The sequence below is a fragment of the Aptenodytes patagonicus genome, chromosome 6 (assembly GCF_965638725.1).
Source record: "Aptenodytes patagonicus chromosome 6, bAptPat1.pri.cur, whole genome shotgun sequence".
NCBI lineage: Eukaryota > Metazoa > Chordata > Aves > Sphenisciformes > Spheniscidae > Aptenodytes > Aptenodytes patagonicus.
This window is the reverse complement of record NC_134954.1, coordinates 124,492-150,880: the sequence shown is the minus strand read 5'-3', so window position 1 is coordinate 150,880 and position 26,389 is coordinate 124,492. Positions and strand designations below refer to the sequence as shown.

Sequence of the window (26,389 nt, the reverse complement as noted above, 5' to 3'; positions counted from 1 at the left end):
GAACCAGACACACACACGTTCCTCCCCCCCGCCGGTGCGCTGGGACCGGCAGAGGCGGCGGAGGCTGCCGGCACGGGGCTGCTGCAATGCCCCGCGCGGGCGGGGCGGGAGCCGCGCGGAGATGCCGGTGCCCGCCGCCGCTCCCAGCTGCGGGACCGCGGCCGGTGCCCGCCACCCGGGGCCGGAGCCGGGGCCGTGCCTGAGTCCCTCCGGGCGGCTGGCGGCGGCGGTCTGCCTGGGCGCCGTGGGCAGCCTGGGCTTCTGCAGCAACCTTCTGGTCCTGCTGCTCTTCTGGCGCTACCGGGCGCTGCGCTCCCCCATCAACCTGCTGCTGCTCAACATCGCCGTCAGCGACCTGCTCGTCTGCGCCCTGAGCACCCCGCTCGGGCTGGCCGCCGCCACCGCCCGCGGCCGGGGCTCGCCGGTGGCCGCCTGCGCCTGGCATGGCTTCGCCAACGCCCTCTGCGGTGAGTGGGACACGCCCGGCACCAGCACGGGGAGGGGGGAGCCGTGGGGAAGGAGGCGGGGGGGCAGCCGGGAACCGGGGGAGGCTGCGGGGGGTCTGCACCCGCGCAGGGGAGGCGGCTCCACGCCGCGGGGAGGACAAGGCTGCGCCCGGCAGCCTCCCGTCGGAGAGGGGACGAGGACGGGACAGCCCCAGCAGCTCCAGGGGAGCTCAGGGTGAGGAGCCCCAAACCCAGCAGCACGGGCATGTGGGTGCTTGTCTGAGTGTGTGCACGCAGGAGAGCAGGGCAAGTGGGATGGGGCAAGTTTGTGTATGGGCAGCAGTTCCCCGAGGATGCAAAAGGCACAGGACTGGGGTTAAACTTTCCCAACTTTTATTTTTCTGGAAAAAGCTCATAACCCACCAGGCAGCGTTAAATATGAATCCTCATTCAGGCTGCAAAGTGCATGTTTCTCATGGTTACTGAAGGAGCAGGCAGCTCGGAACCTCAACAGCCGTGATTTCTTTGAGATCTCGTGGCTTTCAGACCTGACCCCAGGCCCCGGCTTCGGGAACTGGCAGTGCTTGGCAGCCCAGGATGGCGTTGCCCATCCCTGCTGTCACAGCTGCCTCCGCGTTCACCGCAGGGCAGCGAGAGCGAGGTGGGAGCAGACGAAGCTCCATGCCCTAGATGCTTCGTGGTGGGGCAGTTGCAGTGTCAGTGTAGAGGGACCCTGGGAGCACCCTGGCATGCAGGAGGGTAATGCAGGGCTCCAGGTCCTAGGGACTGATGTGACTCTGTGCAAGGCAAATGTTTGCAGCACAAGGGAGGGTGGTAAGCAGGAAAGAGCATCCACTGTGCCCCTCTGCCTTTACCCAGCCACTTCCTCACCTGCCAGCCAGGCACATAGAGGGAGACCCATGGTGCGGTGGAGACGGCAAGGGCGCTGTGTGGATAGCAGGTATGCAGACCTGCCACTGCATTGTCCTCCCAGCTCTGCAGTGTTTCCTAAGCTATAGAAACAGAAGTTTAGAGCAATGTCTCTTTAAGCTAAGTTTAACAATATCTCATACTTTCAAGCTTCCCAGTGCTGAAAATCTCTCCCAGCCTGCTTTAACACTACAGACACTGACACACATCAGTGGGGCTATCCCCCAGCTAGCACTCATACAGGTCAGAGGCTTTACCAGAAGTCATCGCTCTGCCCATCAGTAACAGACCTGAACAACCAGAGGAAAACAGCTTAGTATTACGTCCAGGCTGCACACCACTGCTTTAGGAGACACTCACACTGCCTACACCCACTCTGAAGATACATTTCCGGCAGCAGTTTAGATGTTTGCTGCCACCTCTCTCTCTGATGAAGTTATACAGGGTAGCAAGCCAGCTTTGTGTACGTAAGACCTTTACACGCCAAGGAAAGTTTAAACAGAGTATGTCAGCATTAACCAGCAGCTCCAGCTACATTCAGCATCACCTGCCAGCATCACTTCCAAAATGCAGGCTGGGAGGTGTGTGTGTGTGAAATTACAAACTCTAATATCAGCATTAGAAATTACAAGCCCCCCCCCCCCGCAGCATTACTGTATACAGAAGAAATCTTTGATTTGCTGCTAAGGGGTTTTCTCTCCCCATTCATATCTGCTGACAGTACCCCAATTGCAAGAGACCCATAAATGTCTCTGCAAGGGCTCATGAGCCACCTGCACCCTGCACAGCCATGCTAAGGCACACCAGGGCACTTGCTGGCACAGCGGGCTTCATGACATTGTTTTAAGCTACATTTCTTCATTACCACACAGCAATAAATCTGTATGAAAAACCTGGAGGGGGCTGCGCTTCCCCAAGGTAGGGTTCAGACTGCTGCACTTTCGAGCTGGCAGAGGCAGAGGGGCACCTCTCATTTTCCACATCTCAGAAGAGGTGCCTTGCCCTGTAAAGAGGATTTGGATTTTTGCTTACTATTAAAGTTGTCCTCATGCTTTAGATATGAAAAGCATTGCTTTAATGAGCTGCAATTCTTGCCCTTGGAAGCGAGTTAGGTTTCAAACCCGAGCAACAAAGCGCCCGTGTTCCTTACTTCTATTTTTTCTGTTCTAACACCAAGAGACACAGATCTTTATTTTGACTTTGTGGTTTCCTTGGGAGTGACAGACACTCTGTGAGGAAAGCTCTCCTGGCTCTCACCGGGAGTTTTATTTAAGCAGGTTCCTCCGGTGACACACACCCTCTTCCCACTTTAACAGAACCATCTTTTCTGTCCAACAACTGAAATTCCGTAAGTAAAGTCACTTTTGTTCCTCTGCAGCATCTGCCCTTGCTTACATATATTTCGTTGTGAGAATGCCACGTTCTCAAGGTCCAGCACAGCACAGGTCTGGGGGGGTTTGTGTGAGTCTCCAGCACTCATATGGCTGTATGAAAATATCCAAGAAGTGCCTGGAGACTATAACGTCTAGGGAGAGGGCAAGGACAGGGAAGGTTGTGTGAAGAGAGCAGAGCATGGGCATGGTCATTTATTGTTCCTCACATACCTTTCCTGCAGGGGAAAAAAAAAAAGATCTGGGAGAAAGCATAAATCCCAGGAAGCAAAGTGCCAATGTTACCATTTCAAGCAGAAGCAGTGATGCTTAAGGAAGCTCGTGAAGTTGTATAAGCCCTGAACTTTAGGTGAAGACAGCTATTAATCTTTAATCCTGAAGTCTTACAGGTGCACCAACACCAAATGTGATAGAGAAACCAGGATTTTGCTGCAGGTCATGCACACACGTATGTATACATGCAGACAGATGTGCTTAATTATCAATCAGCATTTATAACAGACTTGCTTTGGCTGGACACATGTTTAAAGACTCCCCAGCTTTTGGTGAGTGAGGTCAGGCTCTCAGCACCTCTCACTCTTAGGGGGACACCTCCAGCCCTAGTCCTTGCCCACCGGGTTTCCAAAGCCACTGCCATCAGCCTCATGTTTAGCTTGAAGTATCACTTTGGGAGATAGGTCAAAGCCTTAATTCAGCCATTTCTGCTAATACAAATGTATGTTTTGATACAGGCATTGTCTCTCTCATCTCCCTGGCTGTACTTTCTTATGAACGTTACTGCACCATGACGGGAACAGCAGAGGCCAATACCACAAACTACAGAAAAACATGGACAGGCATTGTCCCGTCCTGGACGTACTCCTTGGTCTGGACTGCACCCCCCCTTTTCGGCTGGAGCAGTTATGGGCCAGAAGGATCAGGGACAATGTGCTCCGTTAACTGGCATTGAAAGGACGCTAACAATACGTCCTACATCGTATGTCTTTTCTTCTTTTGCCTTGTAATCCCTTTTGTCACTATTGTTTATTCATATGGGAAGCTGCTGTGCACTATAAGGCAGGTAAGTAGATTCCTCAACTGCCTTTTTACTGTGACCCCAAACCAAACAGAAACCTGTGACCCCCATTTTCCACCTTTATAACTTCTCTGCTGTCAGATGTGCTGCTATCCTTGGAAACTAGCTCTCCTGTGACTGTCTTGGTGACAGGATCCAGTCTACCAGGGCTTTCAAAGTCACACTCAAGTGTGAGCAGCTGGAAGTCCCTATGACAGCTTTGCAGATGAAGGAAGTTTGCCAGACCACTCGAGATACTCCCAATTACCCCTAATTAAAACTAGAAGGGACCTACCTACCTCGATGAGATTGGTCCTAGGACTTAAATCTGCAGCAAGCCTATGGAGAGGTTCAGAGGCTATATGATCAGTGGAGGGCATGGGAGCTGTGATTTCAGAAGATCAGTGCTTCTTTTCTGAAAGCGTAAGAGTGAACCCTGCAAAAAAGGGTGCTAAAAAGAAAAGTCATATATAATCCAGCTGCTGGCAGGATTCAGGCAAAGCAAGAAGCTGGAGTTTAGCAAATACAAACTGTAAGGCAGTCCTATGGCATGAAGCTTACCCCTTGCACACAGAACAAAGCCAATCCATAAATGACCATGAGCTATCAATCTATTCCCAAGACAAGAGATACTTGCTTTTAGTAGTGCTAACCCACCCCAATGCAGCGTTTGGTACGGAACACTGTCAGGGCTGCCACTGTCACACAGTGACAGTGTCACACATTTCCAGTAGCAGCTGGAAATGCTAATGCACAATTTTTTGATTTCTTGTGAATAGCATCTGCATTTAGCCATGAGTCCTAGGGAGTGATACACCAGCACTGCCTGCTCATGGCACAGCAACACTGGGAGAGGATCCATGAGTGTGGCAGTCCCTCTGTCACACACCAGCCTGTGGCCAGGCAAAGACTGGGCAGGCAAGGACCAGGCAGCTCAGGCCAGGCCACCCACTCTCCCCCAGCACAAAGCAAGAATTCACCACCCTACACAGCCCCACACTTGGCCCCCACACCCCGGGAGCCCACCCCAGGCTGGGCACAAGCTCCATCAGTGCTACAAGATCTGACTTTGTCTCAGCTCATGCAGCGAGCGCCTGAAAGATAGGAGGGAATTAGATAAAATCACTCTATGAGCCACATTTGCAGATGCAAACATTTAACTTAAGCTTATTATTGCTTTGGGACTTTGGGCAGAATTAAATCAAATCAGTGGAGATAAGATAATCCTTCTCAGCCTTTCCCAGCTTGTCGTCTCATTACAAATACCTTTTGTTCCCCTAATAGCGAGCTCAGTCCTCTTTGGTCACCCTTTGCTGTGAACAGTGGCTGCTCCTGCACCACCATGGACCTGTCCCCTGAGTCCAGGCAGAGGGCTGGCTCTCATGGGACTCTATTTTTTCCATCTTTTGAAGCTACAAAAACTGGTTTAGAGGTGCTGCTTGTTGCAAGCCAGCCACAGCAGCCAGGGCTGGAGCAGGTAGTGCCTGCAAGGAGAGGCTTTTCCTCTCCAAAGCTCCTCCATGGGCAAGAAACAGCAAGAAAACCTGGATGGAGAGTTGTTCCCTGTGGGAAGGTTGTGCTGTCCATACGTCAGCAGACAGAGTCTTTATTTCTGCTGAGGCTGTACCTAGGTGGGAGCACTGAAGGGTGTAAGTTTTCATATTAAATACTTTTCTCACTGATGCATCCATCATATAACAAGGGAATTTTAGGCCCTCGAGAGCTATCTGTCTTCAGGACAGCTTTGGACACTGTCACGAGGGTGAGCATTAGTATGTCACCAGTTCAGGCGGCAGCAGGACTCCGCAGCTTTAGTAGAGCCCTCTGCAAACCCAGCAAGTGATGGGAACCCTTCAGTGACATGAACTGGTCCTCCAGTGACCGCAGTGGCATGGAAAAGGGGATAGGGTGGTGGCAAGGGGCTATTGCACCCTTCATCAGGGGTGACGAGTGTGAAGGTCAGGAGCTGCCTTTTCTGGGCTGTCTGGTCCTGCAGGGACCCTAAAACATGGGAAACATTCTGGGAAATAACATGAAAATTATTCTCAGAAGGGGAAGAGCCATTTTTCTGCAGTTCGTGCAAAGTCTGCGCATGCAACGTTGTATTTGTTGCATGACCCTGTAGGACAGGGCTCCTGAAGCCCCGGCATGCAGGAGAAGAGCTGGTTCTGAGGCTCAGCCTCTACCGTATCATCATACCCAATTTGCCAGACACACATCTCCGTCTGGATCCAGGTTATCCTTCCACAAAGGGAGGTTTCCACGAAGAGGGAAAGTCAAAACCAGACAGTGCTGCCGGACACACCTGGGCACAGCCGAGCGTGGAGGGCTGGGTGCTACGGAGCTTGTTCGGGAATCCAGTGAACAAGGGGAAGCCGGGAGGCAGCGGTTCTGCAGGGGCAGCAAGCCCCTGGGCTCAGGCAGTGTGCCCATTGCTGACACAGGCTTCTCCCGGCCGGTTACACTGCCACTCAGCTTCCCCCATGGCAGCAAGGTGCAGAAGCAGCAAAATCCCTGGTGTGTGTAAGAGGGAGGAAAAAAAGACTGAACAAAATAAGCTTCATATGCAAGCTAAGTATTTAAGGAATTGAACAACACACATTTGTGCTTTTAGAAGATCCCAAAGTATAGGCAATACTCTGTAAGCCTTTTTCATATGCTTTCAACTCCGGCCATGAATACCTTCCCTTAACTGAGGTTATCTGCACTACTTACAGGAGTAAAATTGTAGTGGGAAATTGGGGTGTTTGGTTTCAGCCAGGCATGAAAAATTACATCCTTTCACTTGACATTTGTATTTTCATGCTCTGGTTTCTGACATGATTGTCATCACAGAAGATATGCAGGGATGCTTAAGATCTTGGAAATCGGTCCAGGCTCTCATATTCTCCTGTGCTGCTTGCAAGCAGCTGACAGATCCTACCATCTTCCTTCAAGCTCGCAGTTTCCTTAAACCTGAAGAAAATTGTCACCACTGAGAGGACCCATTTTTGCCCCCAGGTCTCATTTCAGACTGGCAGGCAACAGCCAGAGGGAAGGGTTTGCTCTGAGCCGTTTCAAATGAATACCAGAGGAGCTTGCACACATTACAGTATGCTGTTGACAATAAATCTGAATACTGAAAACAACCATTAGAAAATGAGGGGTATTTAGGTTTCCAAACACATTGAGCTTTCCTCTTAATTATCTCCTTTCTGATAAGTCTTTCTGTTTACGTAGCAATTTCATACCTCCCCTGTGAAGCACTGTGCAGGATCCAGGTGAGAGCAAAGGCAGCTGCTTTACCCAGGGGGAGGCTGTTGTGCTGCAAAAGCACGATGAAGTTGTGCGGTGGCAGAGAGCTGGGTGTGAGGGTTTACCTCTCCTTCCTGAGGTTCCTGCATGGGGGGGCTTCACCGCAGCGCCTCGGCAGGATGGCAAGAGCCAGCTTTGCCTCCCATGGCCGGTCCCATTCCCGTAACAGAGCTGCTAGCAGAAACCTGCTGACTGGGATTTGCTGCAAAGAGCAAGGATGCTTTATAATTGCCTTAGTTTTGTTATCAGAGTCTCAAGAGCATGTTATTTCCCCTATAGCTGAGTATGTAGCTTCAGGTGAGTACACAGGATCTCATCCATGCTACATGCCACAGCTGTAATCCCTCAGCTCACATCGAATTAGAAGTTCACAAAAATGAGGGAAGTGAAACAGAGCCTGGGAGACAGCCGGCAACCACCCCTGAGCAGTCTGTGAGAAACTGAAAAGCAAATCCAACAACCGTTTCTTATTTCACATAGCCCAGTGCCCTAGGAGGTCCTAGGAGCCCAAGCAGGTTTAGAGGACGTCGGGCTAACCTATTTCGGTGCTCAGGGTGAAGCATGCAGGCGGCTGCTTGCAGCTGGGGAAAACCCTCTGGAACATGAAGCTGGGCAGTACAGGAAAGCTGGATGTGTCTTCCATCCAAATCACCGTGCTGGTTTGAAAAGCTTGGTCGTGTCTATTATTTTACTGCTTCAAAACCATTGTAGCCAGCAGAAACAGTGCACATGGACAAGTCTCTCAAAGACAACTTCAGCAATGCAAACCATTCATGGGCTACCAAAACCAATAGTTTGGGATTCCTTCTAGTACAAATGCTTCATAGCCAGCATCAGGTTCAACCTGAGCTCTTGGATGTCCTGGAGAAGCAAGATATTTTTATGGCCATTCCTGGGTTTCAGCAGCATGCCCAATCCAAGGCATGGGGTGTAAAAGTGCCATTGGGTAAACTGTTTCGTCAAATGTGGTCTGCATCCTAAGTCCCCTGTTCAAAATAACCGGCTCACTGAAAGCGACAAAACAGGTAGCGATTCCCCCATTGCATCCATGAAACTTGCAGCAGACAACCATTGTGCTACCAGGTTCCAGAATAGCTGTAGTCAGCACGTGAGACCTTAAAAATGTGTGTTGGAAACAGATAAATGATTTGTTGAACACAGGGGTTAAAAAGTCATTATTCAGAGTCTTTGACAAGCTTGGCAGAGTCCTCTCACATGAATTGTCAGAATGCAAATTAATAAATTCCAGCTTTTATATCACTATATTACAGCACGGATTTTTTTTTTCCTTAATTCACTGACAGGCTACTCTTCTGTCATCTCCTTAACAAATGAATCTGAAGTCCTGCCTCCAAATTATTGACTGTGGTTAATTCTTGGAAATTAGTACATGGGCTCAATACTCTGCTTTTCCTCACAGACTCCTGCCCTGGGTTGAGTTACATCAGCATAAAACTACTGTAAGCGCAGTGATGCAAAGCTCCTGAGGTTTAAAGGAGGTTTAGCAGCTCTTTCACCTCAGACTCCAAATCTGACCAGTTTTCAGACTTTCAGTTCCCTTTCTTATCCCACCCTGCCAGAGCATCCTTCCTCACAGAGAGAAAAGGAGAAGCAGCAAAGGAGCAAAGCCCGTGAGAGATCAGGTTCTCCGGCAGGGCTGCAGCCCCATCTCCTGTTCTCCAGCTGGCACTGGCACACCCGCCAGGGGACAGGTACCCAGCACCAGTGGCCCATAGGGACATTCATGCCCCATAAAGCATATCCAGGCTTGTACCGTCCTCACCACCCACTGCAGGGCCCTCTGAGCCCCCTTGCTCCAGGGGTAATCACAAGCAAGGCAGGAGAAGCCAGGATCTAGGCATGCTTTTCATCAGACCTTTGCCCTATTGGTCGCTCAGGTGTTATGGAAAGGAAAAAAACGTAGCAAGGCATTTGATGTGTTACATATTAATTTCATTAATTAATCCAACAGTTTTTAATTTTGGGGTAATAGTTTTGTACAGCTTGGGCAGAGGAAAATGAGGAAAAACAGCACTTTGCCAGCAATTCCCTTCCACTGGCACAATGGGAAAGGGTAATTACACTGGTCCTCAAGCATTTATCTGGACAATTATTAATGCTGCTGCAGTGCTTACCCAGAACAAATTGAGACTGAACTGGGGATGTGAGACAAACACATTCCCAAAGGCAGGAAGCATTAAAGCTTAAGCACTGAAACACTTCAGATGCCAGATAAGAGAAATCAGTCTTAAGACAGCTGAACCCAGACGAGCCTGCAGTAACAGTGCAGCCCCAGTGACTGAAGAGAGCAATCACCTTTAGAAACAAGAAAATCCGCCCACACACAAAATAAACAAGGAATTGGTTTTCTTTGCTTCATTTGACTTCAATCCCAGTGAAAACGCAACTGTGGGATTCTTTTATATTTTCCCACTTGAACGGCAGCAGGAGCTCTGCTCATTAGAGCTGCTCGTACTTGGTTCATCATTAGAGCTGGTTCGTCTCTGCTACAGGTTCCCCTGCAGCAAGTGCTCCTTCTCAGAGCTGGAGGAACTCTTCCATTAGCAGCAATAACTGTGGGCACTGGAAGATCAGACGTTTACGTGAACACAAAATACACATACAACAAGGGCAACAGGCCACATGGTGGCTCTGAAGCAAGGGGCAACACTTCCACCGCCGGGTACTGCGATTCCCCACAGGACTTGCTTTGAAGGAGGCCACAGCGACTGTCCTTGGATTCTCCAAAGAGCTAGAGGGGACATACCTTGTGCTCTGCCACTGTGTTTGTGCGCAGTGGAGATTTGTCCAACAGCAGTCACTTACCTGATGAACACACTAAGGATTTTTCTAGTTCAAAACAAAGCAGCTGTGAACCTTTTTTTTTTTTCCTCTAGCTCAAATATTTTTCAGCAGATGCTTCAAAAACTCAGAAGTGAAGTGTTCAAGCATTTGCAGTTAGGGAAGCTAAGTTTCGCACAGCACTTTCACCCTGCAGGACAGCAGGGAGCAGCTGTGCCCCACAGGCTGAGCTGCACTTTCCTTCCTCCCAGAGCACAGTCACCCGCCAGCACCAGAAACCACATTTTCCTCCTCCACTGGCTCTTTGTGATACTCTTGTGTATCGCAGGACTGTGGGGCCAGCCCAGGCTCACATTCCTTGCTGTGCTACCTACCAGGCAGCATTTCTGTCCATCCTATTCTCTGCCCCATCACTGCCCTGGGTTTCACCCCACAACCATCTAACCTGCAGGGAAAGTGTGCTGTGGGAAAGAGAAGGGAGAAATCTGCCCCCAGAACTAAGTCATTTTATCACCAGGCAAAACAAAAATTAATGAGGCTTAGCAAATGAGTGAACCCCACCTATCTCTTTCTACAGAAGCACCCCTCACAGCAGTCCTTGAAGCACCAGTTAAAGTCCCCCTAAGTCAGCAAGGCAAATGCAGATTACCTCTCATTAGCAGTTGCCTTGGGAGAACACCCTCTCACCCATCAATCCTCGGTCTCATAACTGGTCTTCTAGGCTTGGCAGAGAAAAACATCACAAAAATTCAAGTTGGGGAGCAAGACTCACTGCCTCACCCTTACAGGAGGACTGTGACCAACCTCCCCTGCCCCGACAGTAAGCCTGCACCCAAAGGGGTTCCCACTTGCTCTTCGAGCTCAGACAACTATGGGTAGATCCCATAGAGACTGAAAGGAGAGCAAACCACTAACCCAGAGCACGGAGCCATTTCAAGCCTAATACAGTTCTACCCCAAACACCATGGGTTTTCCATGATAGCAGCCAGGTGTCACGCCCAAATGATCAAATACTGTACCCAAGTGTCCTGGAAGATACAACAGACACACCACCACATCACCAACTCTCTGGATTCACAGAGAGGGCTCCCTCTTCCCTAGGAGAAGAGGTTTAGCACTGCAAACACTCCACACAGAGGAGCCCAAGAGTCTTCTCTGAGACATCCTGCAATTGCAAAGGTCCCACTTAAGAGTGTGCATCAGCATAGAGCTGCTATACAGATATACTTGGTTGTTATCACATACACTAGCACTAATTCCATTAATTTGCTTTTAAAACATACCCATCTTGGAGCACAGCTATTGCCTGTGCTCTTTGGGAGACCAGTGCGGGGTCTCCCACTCCCCTGGAAGGGAAGGCACTAGGACACCCTTCCTCATGGCCAGCAGCAGCCACCAGGTCTGGGCTTTGCTGCGTGCCAGGACTGACCCTGCCCACCTGGACACTCCAAGGACACTGTGGACAGTCTTGGGTGAACATATCCTGAGGCTCCTATTCTGCTAATATTTGATTTTATATCTAAAATTCACATAATGTTTGAGAAAACCTCCACTCTCAATGAGAAGAACATGCTATCATCACAGTCATTACTGATTAAAGCATCAAAGAAAGATGCAGAAGGAGGGGAACCAAACCAGTGTGAACATAAGTAGTGCTGAAGTATTTTAATATTCATTCTCACTGACAGATGTGCTATGCAGATTAATAACTCCAAAGGACATGCTTCCCTCAAACTGTAAATATTTTCTGCTTTACACAGTTAAGCACCCCAAAGCCTAGAAGCACACCTGCTGTGTTACAGAAAGCTCAATAGGAGAAGGACGAGGCAACGCTCAGAACCCAGAAACCTCTCAGCAGTGCTGCACCGTGCCTGCACTTAGTACTCGAGCTTTTGCAAACACCAATCACAATGAATTATTTTAATATTCTGATATTTAAAATGAATAATTAACCCCTTCTAGTGATTACAGGACCTCTCCTTACAGTTATGGAGCTCTCTATTTTTATAAAGGCAAGTGAGGAACTGAATTTAGATTTAAATTTTAATCTTAAATCACGTGGTCCACCCTTGTGAGGAGAGAGGTGAGTGCAAGAGGATGCTGTGAACACTTCAAGGGCATACCCAAGCCACAGAGCTCTCTCCCTTGCACAGTACAAGGCCCTTACTATTACTCATCTGGCACCTTGCAAGCCCTCTGAGAGATAAGAAAAATTACTATAGCAGAGGTGAAAGACGTCAGCACAGCAGATGGAAATGGATTTCTTCTCTCTCTCCCCTCTTGCCTCTCTATAAGCTTTGGCAGAGGTCTGCGTTAATATTGGAAACCACAGCTTCCAGAAAGCAATCAGTAACAGTGGGGCCAGGTCCTTCTGCCCGTGCAATGAAGGTCCCTGCAGGGGCTGTGTGATCCCCTTCCAACAGGACACAGCCCGAGACCACCTTCTTTTGGTTACAGGCAGCTTTAAGCGCTTTTGGCCAAATTTCCACAGTATCATTCTTGTTAATACACTTACCATGGGAGATTTTCCACAGCCTTCATTTATTGAAAAAAAGATGATTTGCGGAGGCAAATCTTCACCCGACTCTTAGAGCTGGGCAGCACTGAGAGCTGTTAGTGTCCCCTCTGTATGAAGAGGCAAACTTGGGATATTCTGGCATAAATCCAACTCATTAACGTATATGAACATATATTGCGTTTAGGGTTGAAGTTGTGTGTTTTTAAATACAATTTGATGCATAAGCATTAGCGGGATCCAGAAGCACAAGACATTCTGCATGTGATGAATAGTCATAACATTTGTCAGTTGGTTCCCTTCCCCTGTAGCACAGCCGAGTGAGGTGGAAGTCTCCACAGCACTCCAAAAGCGATGAGATGTTCAGGTCAGCCTAAACTGTGCCTCAATAACTGAGAGAGTGAAAGGTAAAACAGCATAGGAAAAAGGCAGGGAAAAAGGAAATGTTTGGCTGGAAAAACAGATCACTTACGTGGACTGTTATCAAGCATCAATAATAAAAGAAGTATTCATCTGGTTGAAGATTTCTTTGCATTTTCACATACCCTTAGAAGAGAGGGTACCATCTCTTAGCTGCGTAATTCATAGACATTCACTCTTGAATCTCTACTCGGGTAAGAAGTGGGCACAGGGGCAGTGTAGGTGAGACCGGAAACCTTGAGCACGGAGAGTAGAGCACCGCCTAAGTGAATCCAAACACGAGATTCAGCTCCTCAGGCTACATCTCTTTTGCAAAAAAAGGATGGAATTCTGGTTGAAATTAATTAGCAGGTTTGAGGCAAATGCAATTTCTTACAGATGTTTTATTCCTCCCTGTACATAAGGTGTTCCATTATCCATAAAATTACACTTAGTCCCAGGCAAGAAACCAAGCGCCAAGAATGCTGTGGTCATGGAAAAAATGTGCAACTGCTACTGCGAGAGTCTCCACAGCCCTCCACTCACCACCTGCAGACACACTTGCTGCCTTCCTGGAAATCCTGAGGAAGGTTTCCCAACCTTGAGAAGAATTGCATTTTTTGCTCCTAAAACTAATACCAACCATTTTAAATCAGTTTCCATTTCTGCTCCCCGCCACTAGCTCAGCTTTGCTCAGGCTGCAGCAGGAGCCAGAAGAGCCTCCCAGTTTCACCAAAGGTAGAGCAGGGAAACTCTGCTTGTCCCTGCAGAAGGTAGTGGTGCATTTTCTGTGACTTTTAGAGGACTGATAAACCTCTTCTATTTTACAGCTTCTACAAGGAATCACACACACCCAAAGAACTAGTATGCAAAAAAATACAAAAATCTCAGAGGGCTTTAGTAACTGCCCTCTTGCACATACGAAAGACCTGGACCCCAACAAGCCCAACCAGCTGGGAACTTGCTTAGCTGGCATCGTGCAAGGGGCACTAGAGAAGATTTGTCTTTGACTCAGATGAAGGAATTTGGGGTTTTGTCATCAGGACAATGATACTGCTAAGCCTCACGAGATGTTAATTTACTAGATCTAGACCAGGTAAGCAGCACACTAGGAAATTGCAGAGGCAGAAGTTTCCCAGTGACAAACCAGCATTGTTGCTGCTTTTTGCCTCAAGTCATTTTAAGTCCTGTCTCCTGCTTTGTTCTTCCCCATCTCTCCCCGTGCTGTGCTGCAGTCTGACCTGCTGGGTTCAAACCTGTTACACCAATGTAAAATGTGTTTTGTGGAGTAAAAGCACAGTCTGCCAGGAGCAAAGCACTCCTCTCATGGACGAGCATTAAAACGGAAATATAACAGAAAGTTGGCAACTTGCTTTTCTCACTCTTGTTTTCATGACAAGGCACTGAATGCATAGGAATTTTAAGAAAGCCTAAGCTCTGAATCAAAGATTATATGAAGATATTTTCGTTATGAATGCGGGTAACATGTTTCTAGGTTTTATGACTGCAGTGAGAAGCTTTTAAGCATAATACAAAGACTCAGATGTTAGGAGGGATAGAAAAACTTCCTTAAAAATAAAATCTAACCTGATCTTGCAACATTTCTGGATGGTAGCATCAGTCATTTATTTTCCTTGATAAACATCAGTATTTCCTCCGCAAGCAAAACTTTTTTTATTATTAGGAGAGACTATGAGCTACTGTTAAACCGGCCACCGTATCACTGCCCACTGTTTCAGAGCTTCAAGGAAATTCTCATTAAGCCCCAGCAATAGCTTCCGAGGCTAACTTCTTTCCTTTCTGTAAGCACCCTGTTGACTTACTGTTTGAAGCTTTCTGCTGGGCTTCCATTTCTTTTTGCTCAGCCTTTGCTAAGCAAGCTCGTGCTTGCAAAGATAGGCTATTCTCATGCCAAGAGGTCTCATGGACTCTGGACCTCCTGTCCCCACTCACCAGGCTCCCTTGGCAGCCTGCTTTGTGCACAGGATACACCTGATGTCATTTTAAGCACCTCATAGCTCTTTCCAAGCAACACACAGATGTATTGATGTGCATGCCCATAGACCTCTTGACCTGAGTTATGAGCATCAACCAAGAACAGATGGCACCATAACACTTCAAAGGGTTGAGAGTTTCCCCTGAAGCATCCAACATATCTACTGCAAATCCACTACCTACATTTATCAATTCTTAAAAGTAGGGCATAAGCTGATGCACAGGGACCATCAGGAAGTCTCACATCCATTTTAGAAGAAATTGGATTGACCTTTAATGTACAAGCAATGCAATTTAATTGCAACTTTATTAGGTTATAGACTGGTTCTCTAGTATGTATTCAGGTAACTGCAGCTATTAATTTGCCAGGGCAGAGTATAACTGGGTATATCTGATTTCATAGCTCTCAGGAACTATTTCTTGATGAACAGGCAGTGATGTCTGAAGGTGGTTCAGCTGCTGCCACAGCTCAGGGGTGTCTGTGCCACCCATTTTAGAGAAATACAGCAGCTTTGCTCACGTAAGCCAGAGGCCTCAGCTGGTGTGCTCAGGCCATCGCATACCCAGTTTGGTTGAGGTTTTTTCCCCGTATCTCCCTTTATTCCAACTTTTCTCAAGGATCATCCTCCTAGTCCCGTGAGTGTCCTTGTCAACTCTCCAAGCTCTAAATACTATGGTGGTTTCACGAAAAACAAGAGAAAACATAGTCAGTCACTCAGCTGAGATTCTCAGATCAACCTCATACATCCATGTCCTTCTCCTGTCCGTGACATCCAGTGCCACACCACATAAACACTGTATTTGTGAGCATTTCCGCTCCTACAGTAGGACGATGGATGTGTAAGTTCCCAACTATGGTCAATGAAAAAAAAGAGAGGCAAATCAATCACTTCTGCAGGCTGAATCACCATCTAGAGGTGCTTCTCTGTAGTAGAAAACATAAAGTAACTTAGCTATTAAATGATAGATCTCAGCACAGGGACTGTCCTGTGTTCGTGGCCATCTCCACCATGGATCCTGTCTAATAGCAGAAGTTAATACATAGCACAGGCATATCATGGTTTATAATGTCCCAGGCAGAGGCAAACAGGCAGCCCAACAAACTCCTGCTGCATCCAGCAAACCCCCAAAGTCATGGATTGCCTTAAGAGAGTGCACATTCCATCAGCTCATATAGAAATGCCTATATAACGTATGGGATTAAATACTTCATTGGCACTTTCAGTGTTTGGCATCTTTGTGATCAAGCTTCAACTGAGTTTTAGCAGGAAAGGGCACAGTGAAGACAGTTATGGTAAGATCTCGGGTGAAAAGGACAGTTTACATGCAGAATGAATGCACAGTAACATTTCCAGTACAGTAGCCTTTTTTCTGCTTGCCTAAGGTGTCATAGTGTGTGACTCCAGCCCATTGGGAAACCATCTTTTCACTACTCAGCAATGGTTCCCAGTGTCAGCCTTTACTGCCTGCCCTTGGCAGGGGCTGAATGCAGAACAGAGCCCAGGAGAAACGTGGTCAGGACCTTAACTGGGTACGGCAGATGTCTGCAGAGATTCCCAACTATTCCTGACCTTTTTGTTAGTTTTCCATGTAAAAATTAACACCTGTGGAAAGCATGTGAATCCATCACTGTAAAAGCAAGATGTGACCAGGGCCTCCAACTACACTGGAGATGAACCCCCCAATCCTGCTAACTCAGTACACTGGACCACACATGCAACATATGGAATGAGTGATACAGAGGCATCATAAATTTTAGAAAACTTAAAAGATCATTTTTAGGTGAAACAGAGACTCAATTTCCAGCAAAGAAAACATAAAGCTATAAAAGCACATTTTCTGTGGCTGTTTTTTATACCAAAACCTACAGAAATAGTGAGTGTTTGTTTTTTTTTTAATTCTGCACAGCAGATTGAGGTTTAGATTTTTGACCAAACCAGAAGGGAAGGACACTTTACACCAGCTCAGCGCACGGCCAGGGTAACCCTGCACTGAATTCCTGCAGCATCACCACCACCATTAGCCCTAAGCCAGAAACAATCTGGGCTGACTTTCCAATCTCTATGGGCCAACAACTACGGACAAGCTTCCTGGGCCAGACTTGCGCTTTTACTTTCCCTGGAAGTTATCAAGACAAAACTAAAGTAAGAGCCCACAGCATCACTTGTCAGCATCGCACAGCTCTTTGCTTCTGTCCATCTACAGAAGTCGATCCAACAGCAAAAGTCTCAGCACAGCCCTGGAGTTGTGTGGTATATCCAAGTCACCATCTGCTGATGATGTGCCAGCAACATTTCACGGTTGCTGAGTTTGTTTAGTTTTGCAAAAGTTTTCTGCATGTGCCTTGAATACTAATATCAAGGTCTCAGGTTTCCTTGGCTGACCAGGGGAGCCTCGTAATTGAAAGCAAAAATGCTTCAAGGAGAATTACAGAAGGGGGAGGATATTGAAACTTTCTGGCCTCATATGATGAAAATAATAATTTCCTACTGCTGGCAAGGAAATGAAAACCTTTCCTTGCTTACCCACGAAGCCATTCCCTGGCAGCATCAGTTTGAAAACGGCAAGCTTTTCTTTTTTTAGGAAAGGAGAAAATCCTTAAAAAGGAAAGAGAGTAATACATGATATAGGTTTCCTGAGAAGGGTGCATTGTGCTGGTAGAACACGTACCATCAAAAATACCCCACTAGCTTTATGTCAGTGTTCAACACAGTGACAAAAAGCAGCTTTTTCTCCCCATTTAGCCGTGCCACAAAGCATCAGGATATTCAGAGAGAGATGTGGAGACCAAGCAGCACACCAGCTGCCCTGTGACCTGAGCTCTGCTAAAAGTTATTAAATGGGAAATACCTCCAGAGTCCTCATCTCATGCCCAACCTCAGACCAGGCTGGTTTTGATCTGGAAAACATCCGGAAAACATTTGTCTTCTCTGACCTTACCTGAAGCAAGAGGAAAAGGTTGTTGGGTTGCCTTTTCTAAAATCAACAGAAATCAATAGAAAAAAATGGAGCTTTGGTTTTCCTTAAGGTGCACCACTTGCAAGCCATCACCCACCACCTGCCCCAGGTGTCTCCTGGCAAGGGAGGGCAGACAGGAGGGTCTCAGGAAGGCACAAAGAAATTGGGATTTTGTGTGGGGATAAAGGACCCTGGCAGCCGGCTACCTTTCAGTGCCTCTTCTCAGGAGCCTAAAAATCAAGCGCATATGATGGAAAATGCAACTCCTCTTCCATTTCCATCCCCATACCCATGTGCCCCAATCCAGCTGCTTCTACTTCATCACACAGCCTAAGCATCTTGTAAAGTTTTATACCAAGTTGGGGCAGACTTTCAAAAAATCTGAACACAGGGAAAATGTCATACAGAACTTATATCAACTCCATGAAATGTAAGAAGATAAATGTGAGCTTTTGTCTGAGATGTCTGTGAATAAATCTGAGCTACTGATGCCTGTGGGTGTCTCTGAGTGAAATTCATCTCTCACTAATGGAAATATTTTGATTAACAACTTCATTAGCCTAGTGGCAAATACCACTTTTTTCTTTTAAATCACAGAAAAGTGTCATAAAATATTTCATTTGCACATTAACAGGATATTTATAAAGTACTCGATATTAGAGTTCTCTCGGCAGGCAATTACAGATATGTTCTACTTTTTAAAAAGTTTTGGTTTGTTTTTTTTAATTAGTCTCAAGGTGACTTCCAGCACACAAACACATCCCACTGGATTCCCTATAAAACTGCTTGTAATAGTTAGTTCTCGTGCTTACTGCAGCACTTTGCAGTGCAGGCATTACACAACAATCTGTAAAAGATCCAATTTTCAAAACATACTGAAAACTAAGAAACAAGGGTGAGGCATAAGACAGCAGTAGTTATATACAGTATGATTTACTTATGAGAATGCGTGAGCCCCAAGTCCAGAGAAGGAGCCTGCTGTAAATCAGTTGAATGCAACTGCTGGCTTTTCCAATGGATCCAGGGGAGAAAGTTCTCTCAAACCCTTGTTCTTCATGTTCTTGCCTGTCTCCTGTCCTGCCCCAGTGGCCTCTGGGTACAGAGCATTTCATCCTTGGCTGGGTGCATCACTACCAGTAGGACTCAGACAAGCAGTCCTTCTCGGAGCACTCGGTCCAGCTGTTCTCCAGGGCCAGTTAGACCAGGGCAGGTTCCCCCTTCTTCCCTCCTGCCCAAGACACATTAAATGCTGTGATTTAGAGAAAGCTGGAGAAGGCTATTCTAGATGAACAGTACTATCGCTAATCCTATTCCAACTGTTATGTACACACTTTGGGTACGTAACATACAAACCCTGCCCACATTGGCCAGCTCTTCTCAGCCAACATTTCATATAACACTGCCAACCCTGCCCCTAGTGTGGCCACACCAGGAGCTCCCATGCATCATCATCTGCTCCCAGTATGAGCAGTGCTAATAGTGTATTTGTGCCTCTCTCCCACCCAGGTGAGTGGCATCAATAAAGGGATGGGTCGGTCACGGGAGCAGCGCATCCTGATCATGGTGGTGGTGATGGTAATTTGCTTTCTCCTTTGCTGGCTGCCATATGCGACTGTGGCACTTATAGCTACGTTTGGGAAACCTGGTCTCATCACCCCTGCAGTCAGCATCATCCCATCCATCCTTGCCAAAAGCAGCACAGTCTACAACCCCATCATCTACATATTTCTGAACAAACAGGTAAGTAAAATGCTATCTTTATGTTTACTCAGATTCAATGTATTCAAGAAGTAAAGAAATAATGAGGGGAAATAAAGAGTGTATTGGTGGTATCACTGAAAAACCATATGAGAGGGAAGCACAGAAAAAGGGCTATGAGGAGCAAATTTAATTAAGTCTGGACTTCTGGAAGTTAGATAACCAACTTCCCACAGGTCCAAATAGCAACCGATGGGTCCTTCCTTTCCACTACACAATTTGATGAACAGCAAGCTAAACATGGAGGAGAAGAAATCAATGTTCTGACAAGCACGAGGGCATCAGAAGTTGATTCAGACATATTAAGTCCTGTAAGGACATGAGCCTTTGCTACCCTACGCCATGCCCTGGCACAGCGCATTGCCCATAGTAACTCCTCTTCTTTGCAACATCAGCTTTCTCTTCCCCGATTTACTCTTGTAACTCCCCCCCCCCAAATCCTTCAGTCACTCTTCTGTCCTACTCTGCACCTCCTAACAGCTGGTGGGAACCATGACCAGCGAGGATCTGTCTAAAAACACTGCTGGAGGAGTGGACCCTGGAGCAGGGGACAGCACAGCTTGCTTCAAATCCTGCGTTTCCCTCTCTCTGCCATGCAGAGAGACAAAAAATAGATGGCAGGAGGGTACCAGGCAAGGGGCTGTAGATGTAGCTGGGGCTGTACTTCCAGCTAGAGGGTTGGCCTCAGGACTACCCTCACCAGATGGTAAACACAAGACAGAGGCTTGAAAATATCTTTAACATTGTGCACAGTAAGTGAATAACTGTGATTCTCCATATCCTTCCAGCAAGACATGAATTTCTGGCCCTGCCCAGCTCTACCTCAGAATACCTGTCATGTATTGATTCATTCCCTTTGGAAACTTTGTCTAAAAAAATTGCTGTGTGCATAACAAATGATCCCTTTTATTCATCCAAAGGGATGAATTTCAGCCCCGTCAGAGTCAGCTGCTGGTGTCAGCACCAGGGTGCCGTTAGCCCTGTTTCAGGGCAGATGTGGCACCTCAGGTCTGATGCTAAAGGCAGGGGTAAGAGACCCCTCTGAGCCGAGCGTGCTGCTGGCTAAGGGGGATTGGGCTCCACAGTGCTGGCAACCCACCCTGGTACAGCTCACCAGCAACTCACTGGCTTTGCTGCGATGCCAAAGGGGAACAGAAACCCCCATCTTTAGAAGGCTTGAGAAGGCATTGGAGCTTTCCTGGAAATCTTTCAGTACTTCTACCTTGCTGAAATGTGCCCATAAATAACACCTCTTTTTCTGGTGAAGATTCAACTCATGGCAGGAGAATGTGGGTTTTAACTATATGCAACACAGAATAGAGAGAGAAATGCTTCATAACACCATGCAGCTGTCAATTCAGCCCACGAGTACCCACTTTTGCTTCGACCCTACTTTTCTCCCCTTAGAAACTCCAGGTAGAGATACCCAGGCACCAGTAGCACGACTATTTCTCCTCAACTGGGATTTGATTGCCCTGCCATTGTCAGTCTTTCATCCCACCCAGCCCTTCAAATGGAAACTGTGAGCTGAGGCAAGGTGAAGACTAAAGGTGCTGTGCAGATTTGGGGATCATGTTTCCACCTGTGCCACTGCCTACTCAGGAGGATGCCAGAGCCTTCGCACAGTAGCATAGGGGGAAAGACAGACCCTCCCGTGATGACTTGTGTCTGACTGCTCTGAAACCCCCTTGCTGACCCAAGTTTGCATCCCCTGAAACACATGTGGCATTAGCTCACGTTTGTTAAGCTAATACACTCCTCAACTGTTCTGGCTTGTACAGTCAGGAGGCTGTCAGGATCTAATCTCTCTAGAGGAAAACTGTTCATTAGATAAAATAGAGGAGAAGAGTAGAAGAAGCTTTAGAAGGCCATCTATCTGCTTTTCTGTCACCCGCTCTGTGCAAAGATTTTTCTCCTTTCTTTTTCCTGATCCAGTGAAAATGGGCCCTGTAACTCCTTCTTTCTTCATGCCCCTTACAGTACTGTTTGTATTTGCTTTTCTTTCCTCCTTCTGCTGCTAACTAGTCCCTAGGGCTCAAAGATCAGGTTTCTTTCTCAGTATACTTAGTTGTACTTTGTCTGAAAAGTTCTGAGAAATGGCCAAACCAGAAAATATACTCTCCCTTAATCAGCACACATGGGATTTCTGCAAATAACGTCAACTGCGTCCAGTGATCCCGGGAGAGGGAAGCTGATGTGTGCAACTCCGCCGCCGGGCTGAGGATGGCTGGGTTTCACCCAAGCCCTTCCCCACGCTCAGGGAGGGGGAGGACCATGTGCTGCTCCCAGCTGTAGTCCCACACCCAGCAGGGGGGGAACTCATGATTTTCCCCTCCCGGTAGGCTACATTTTCTTGTGCAAGCTAAGAAAACGTGATGCTGTTCATGAGAAAAAACATCAAGCTGATGCACGGCACACAACAGGCAGGAGCTGGGGTAGCCCCTTGCACAGGGATGGAGAATTAAATCTCAGAAGAGGAAGGGGGATGAAAAAGAGATCTACAGAGAACAAACAGAGAGTATCAGAGCTAGTCTAGTCCCTCAACCATCTTCAGCTCCATCAGCCCACTAAGTCAGGCACATTTCATTGATCTTCGAATTTCTGGTATTATAGCAGGTGGATAATTTGTTTCTCTGAGTCCAGCAAATCCTCCACTTAAAATGATTTTTGGAAGCTGTTAGGAAGCACAGATAGTAAATCACTCTCTCTTGAAAACAAATGATGATAGTAAAAGATTGAGTTGAAGCCTGGCAGTAACTGTGGGCATTTTTACTGGGGCATGAGAAATTCCCAGGGAGTAAAATGTTTCCATGACACCGTCCATCAACTCTACTCACTCTCACTAACAGCTTGGGGGAGTACATTGCTTTCTCTGCTCATGCTCAGCCTCCGGCAGAACTCCCTGACTTCTTCCCTGCGACATGAACAATTCTTTCCCTTCTCCTTTATTATTTATTTTTTAAAATAAATTCTTTCATGAAACTGCCTGGAACATTGAAGAGAGATTACCAACCCTTACCGGGGAAAAGCACCCAAACAGACCAACAGCTGCTAGTGCTTCACTGTGCTTACTACTGTGCTAAGCCTTGCTCCCACACCCAGGAGCAGCACCAGTCAGAGCCAAGCTTATAAACTGCAGCAGCATGACCTGTTGATCATAGTACCTAGGGGGGAGATGGAAGCCCTGAGCTAATTACAGTAACTGGTAACTGCCATCTCAGCCCAAATCCCGTTGCAGAGACATCAAGAAGCCTGACTGACTCACCACTCAGCAGCTTGCTCTGCACCTACCCGTTCCCATGGCCAGAGTCTCCACCCTGCAAAGACAACTGTGCATCACTTCAAACACATGCAACCCCAGTTAAATCAAGAGAGGCAGTTTAAAAATGACAGGCTAATCTTAACATGTTCATGGGCTGGAAAGATCACTCTATGAAACAACACAGACTGTGCAGAGGAGTTATGTTTTCTACAAGTGCTTTCTTAATTAATCTTTTTACTAAATAGATTGCTTAAAGGCAGCAGGTAGATACAAATTAAACTGGGTTTATCCATGCCAAACATGTCCCTTAAGTTCACCATAAACTTTTACTACTAGGGTTATGTATGCGCTTTGTTTTGCATTTTTTTCCTAAATGCCACTTGGTTTTCATTTCTCAGTATTTTAGCAGCGATCAGTGTTCAGGTTTCTATATTCAGTACAGACCACCAAGAAGTCAATACTCTGAGTTTTACTAGTCAAGAGAGAAGACAGTAGAAGCACCTCAGATCAGAAAATGCTGACACGTTGTTTCATTGTTTCACACACATGTGATAATCCTTCGTATTAAACACCTGAGCTTTTCTGCTAACAGTGAGAGTTCTGCTCCCTGAACAGAGAAGCTCGCTGCTCCTCTGGCTCCTGTGTGAGCACAGGGGCTGTACCCACCTCTGTACAAGGGACACACACCAAGCGCCTGCCCAGAGGCTGCTCCACAAGCAGCAGAGCCATGGAAACACAGGCGCCTGCAGGCTCTGCCTCATGGCAGTGCCCAGGGAGGGCTCTTTGATGGATTATAAGATCCTTCATGCTTACTCTGCTGTCTCTTTCCAGTTCTCCCACCTCTGTCCAGCTGCCTCCCTTCACAAAACTCATCTAGAAAAGTGGCATTGCTAATTCCGCTGTTAGATCTGGCTCCAAAACCGGTTCAAAAGTGAGCTGTGTGGAGAGAGGAGGGATGGACAGAGCAGGATAAAGTGAGATTTATTCCTTAGCAAGCCATGGGGAAAAACAAACAAACAAACAAAAAAACCAAAAAACAAACCAACTCCAAAACACACAAGATAATCAAACAAATTAACCTGTGTTGTCTCAGAATGTTTCAGCATTCCCTCCACCTTTCCTCCACCACACGCTCCATCACATCCACTTTCTCACACAGCCTGCTTTTCCTATCAAACATTGCAGGTCAATGTTTTTCATATCCCTAAATTAAGCTCCACAACTACGGTCACAAGAGGAACTCCCAGGAACTAGTGTATTTTGTTCATGCAGCACTCAAAACGCTGGTGTTTATTCATATTGAAATTTTAGATGTCTGACCTTTTTAGCTGCTGGATCATCTAACTGGTCACAGAAGTTTTATTCCTGTTTTGAGACAGGGGTTTTCTTGTCCCCTGAGTAACTGTCAGCTGCCCCTGGGATAGCAGCTAGCTATGCTGATGGGCACTGGAGCACAAACTAGCTGGGAGCCAGCCCAGCTCTTGGCAAGACAGGCTTTTGCAGAAAAATCCATCTGCCAGCAGCAATCCAGCACCCAGGGAGTTACAGACTGTCCAGTACCATGAGACCTGCACCAGAATCACCCCCTTGCCCTTACACCCAAACCGGGCTGTTTTTCTCCAGCAGCATCCCTGTTGCCTTTTTGATTTTCAAAATATTCACAGGGCATTTTGCAAACTCAGGGCTGAGAAAGGACTGGGAGAAGCGCTGCACCCATGGCTGCACCCACCCTCCTGGAGGTCTGGGGGGAGCACACAGGAGTGCCAGGCAGACTTATGGTGCAAACGGGAGATGCTGGTCATCCAGATAACCATGTTCAACACTGACAATATTCCTGATGCTACGGAAATCTATAGGAGATACCTTGATAACTGATGCAGCTTTCATTTCCCTCTAATTTCATGGTATTTCTAAAACAGTTCTATGTCCAGGCTTCCACCCCTACTTTGGTAAACGTTCAGAAATCTCTAATCAGGCTAGATAAAATCAGAGAACAGGCCAGATAAAATAACATCAAGCAAATACCTCCAGGCAAAGGGTAGGTGAAGGTTAAACAGATAAAAGCGACTCTTAGGCTGCAATAGAAATTTCCGGGGGATTAAGCAACTACAGAAAGATGGCTGATAAGAGCCTCACCCACCCACGTAAACTTGACCACGGGGCGCGGTGGGGGGGAACCCAGAAAAATAGACAACATTCCCCACAAGTTTTCAAGCTGCTTAATATTTCAATGCTCAGTGGTGAGGGGATGATGAAAAAATGATAATTATTTTTATTACGAAGAAAGTCTTTAATTCCTGAGAAATTTCAGTTTCTCATTAAAAAAAAAGAAATTTCAGCTGTTGCAAAGATTGTGTGAAACCCTTCAAAAGCCATTTTCCCCAGCAAGCAAGTCTGCCAACAAAAAAGCTGCAACTTGGCTGTTGATAGCAAGAGTTGTCAGAGCTTCTTGCTATCTTCTGTGTTGTACAGAGAATCACCATTAAAGTTGGTTTGGACTCTTGACCCTAGAGAGATCAGGTATCAGTATTTGACTCTACAGTTTGCAGGGAGACCATGCAGACAGGTCTGCTACAGGCATTTTCCTTAACTTCATGCAACAGACTCCCTCCACTCTCAGATGCATAATATGTTTTGGCATGCAACTGAAAAAATCCCTCAAGTAACAGATGTTGAACCAACCTCATCTGAGAGCTTAAACCAAACACATTACACAACTTTTCATCTTTTCCCTGGTCAAATACAAATCAAACCAGCCAACATCGCTTTCACGATTCAATTAGCTCAATCCCTACCATGCTTTTAGTAACGGGATATACCAATAACCTGACCACAGGCTACAACGAGTGATCCGTCAGTGCTCCCCGAAATCTCCGCACCGCAGCAGACCAGCTGTGTTTGCATCTGAGCATGCAGTCAGCTCAGTCAGGTAACAGGCTTCTACAAACCTGAAAACAGGCTGAAAAGCATTTAGTCCTTTCTATTCTTTGTACTGCTATATAGTCAGTAATACTTGTATTAAATAAAAACACAGGATGACTGTTACAGGCCTGTCTGAAAATTTCATTTCTGGCTCTTTTCCCTCCGTTCTCCATACTACTTTTTAATCAAGGGACAATGAAAATATAAATTGATCTAAGAAATGAATTTAAAAACCCAACTCCCCCAAAATAAATACAGCATCCAATCTGCAAGTAGGCAAAATGCCCCATCTGGATTTTAGCACTTTACCTATACCCTGTAGTGCTGAAATATTGTAGTGGTGCTAACACTGCCTTGTTCATGAAACATTGGCCAAAATGACTTTTTTTAATTTTCGTTGGGTTTATTCTTCTTTCATTGATGTGCTCGGTTTGTGTGCCCAGACGAAGGGAAAAGGCAGACAGCTCTTTCCCCCAGCTCCTGCTCCCCAGGACCCCATCCCCATCTTAGTTTATAGAGACCTTGACCTCAGCACAAGCTCCCACTTAGCACAAGGACATATTTTTTCTACAAAACAATTCAACTTCTAATACAAAATATTATTATATCCATGTTTTTTTTCAGGACCGTTCCAGGAACTTAAATGGAAATAAAGACCGTTAA

At 46.8% G+C, this 26,389-nt stretch overlaps 1 protein-coding gene across 1 annotated transcript; it reads left to right on the top strand.

Annotated features, from left to right (window-relative positions):
- The first annotated feature begins 121 nt into the window (after positions 1-121).
- LOC143162595 (opsin-3-like) lies at positions 122-26,389 on the top strand. Its single transcript, XM_076343278.1, is given in 4 exon segments — positions 122-467; positions 3,499-3,827; positions 19,291-19,524; positions 26,351-26,389. Coding segments are annotated over 4 exon segments (948 nt in total).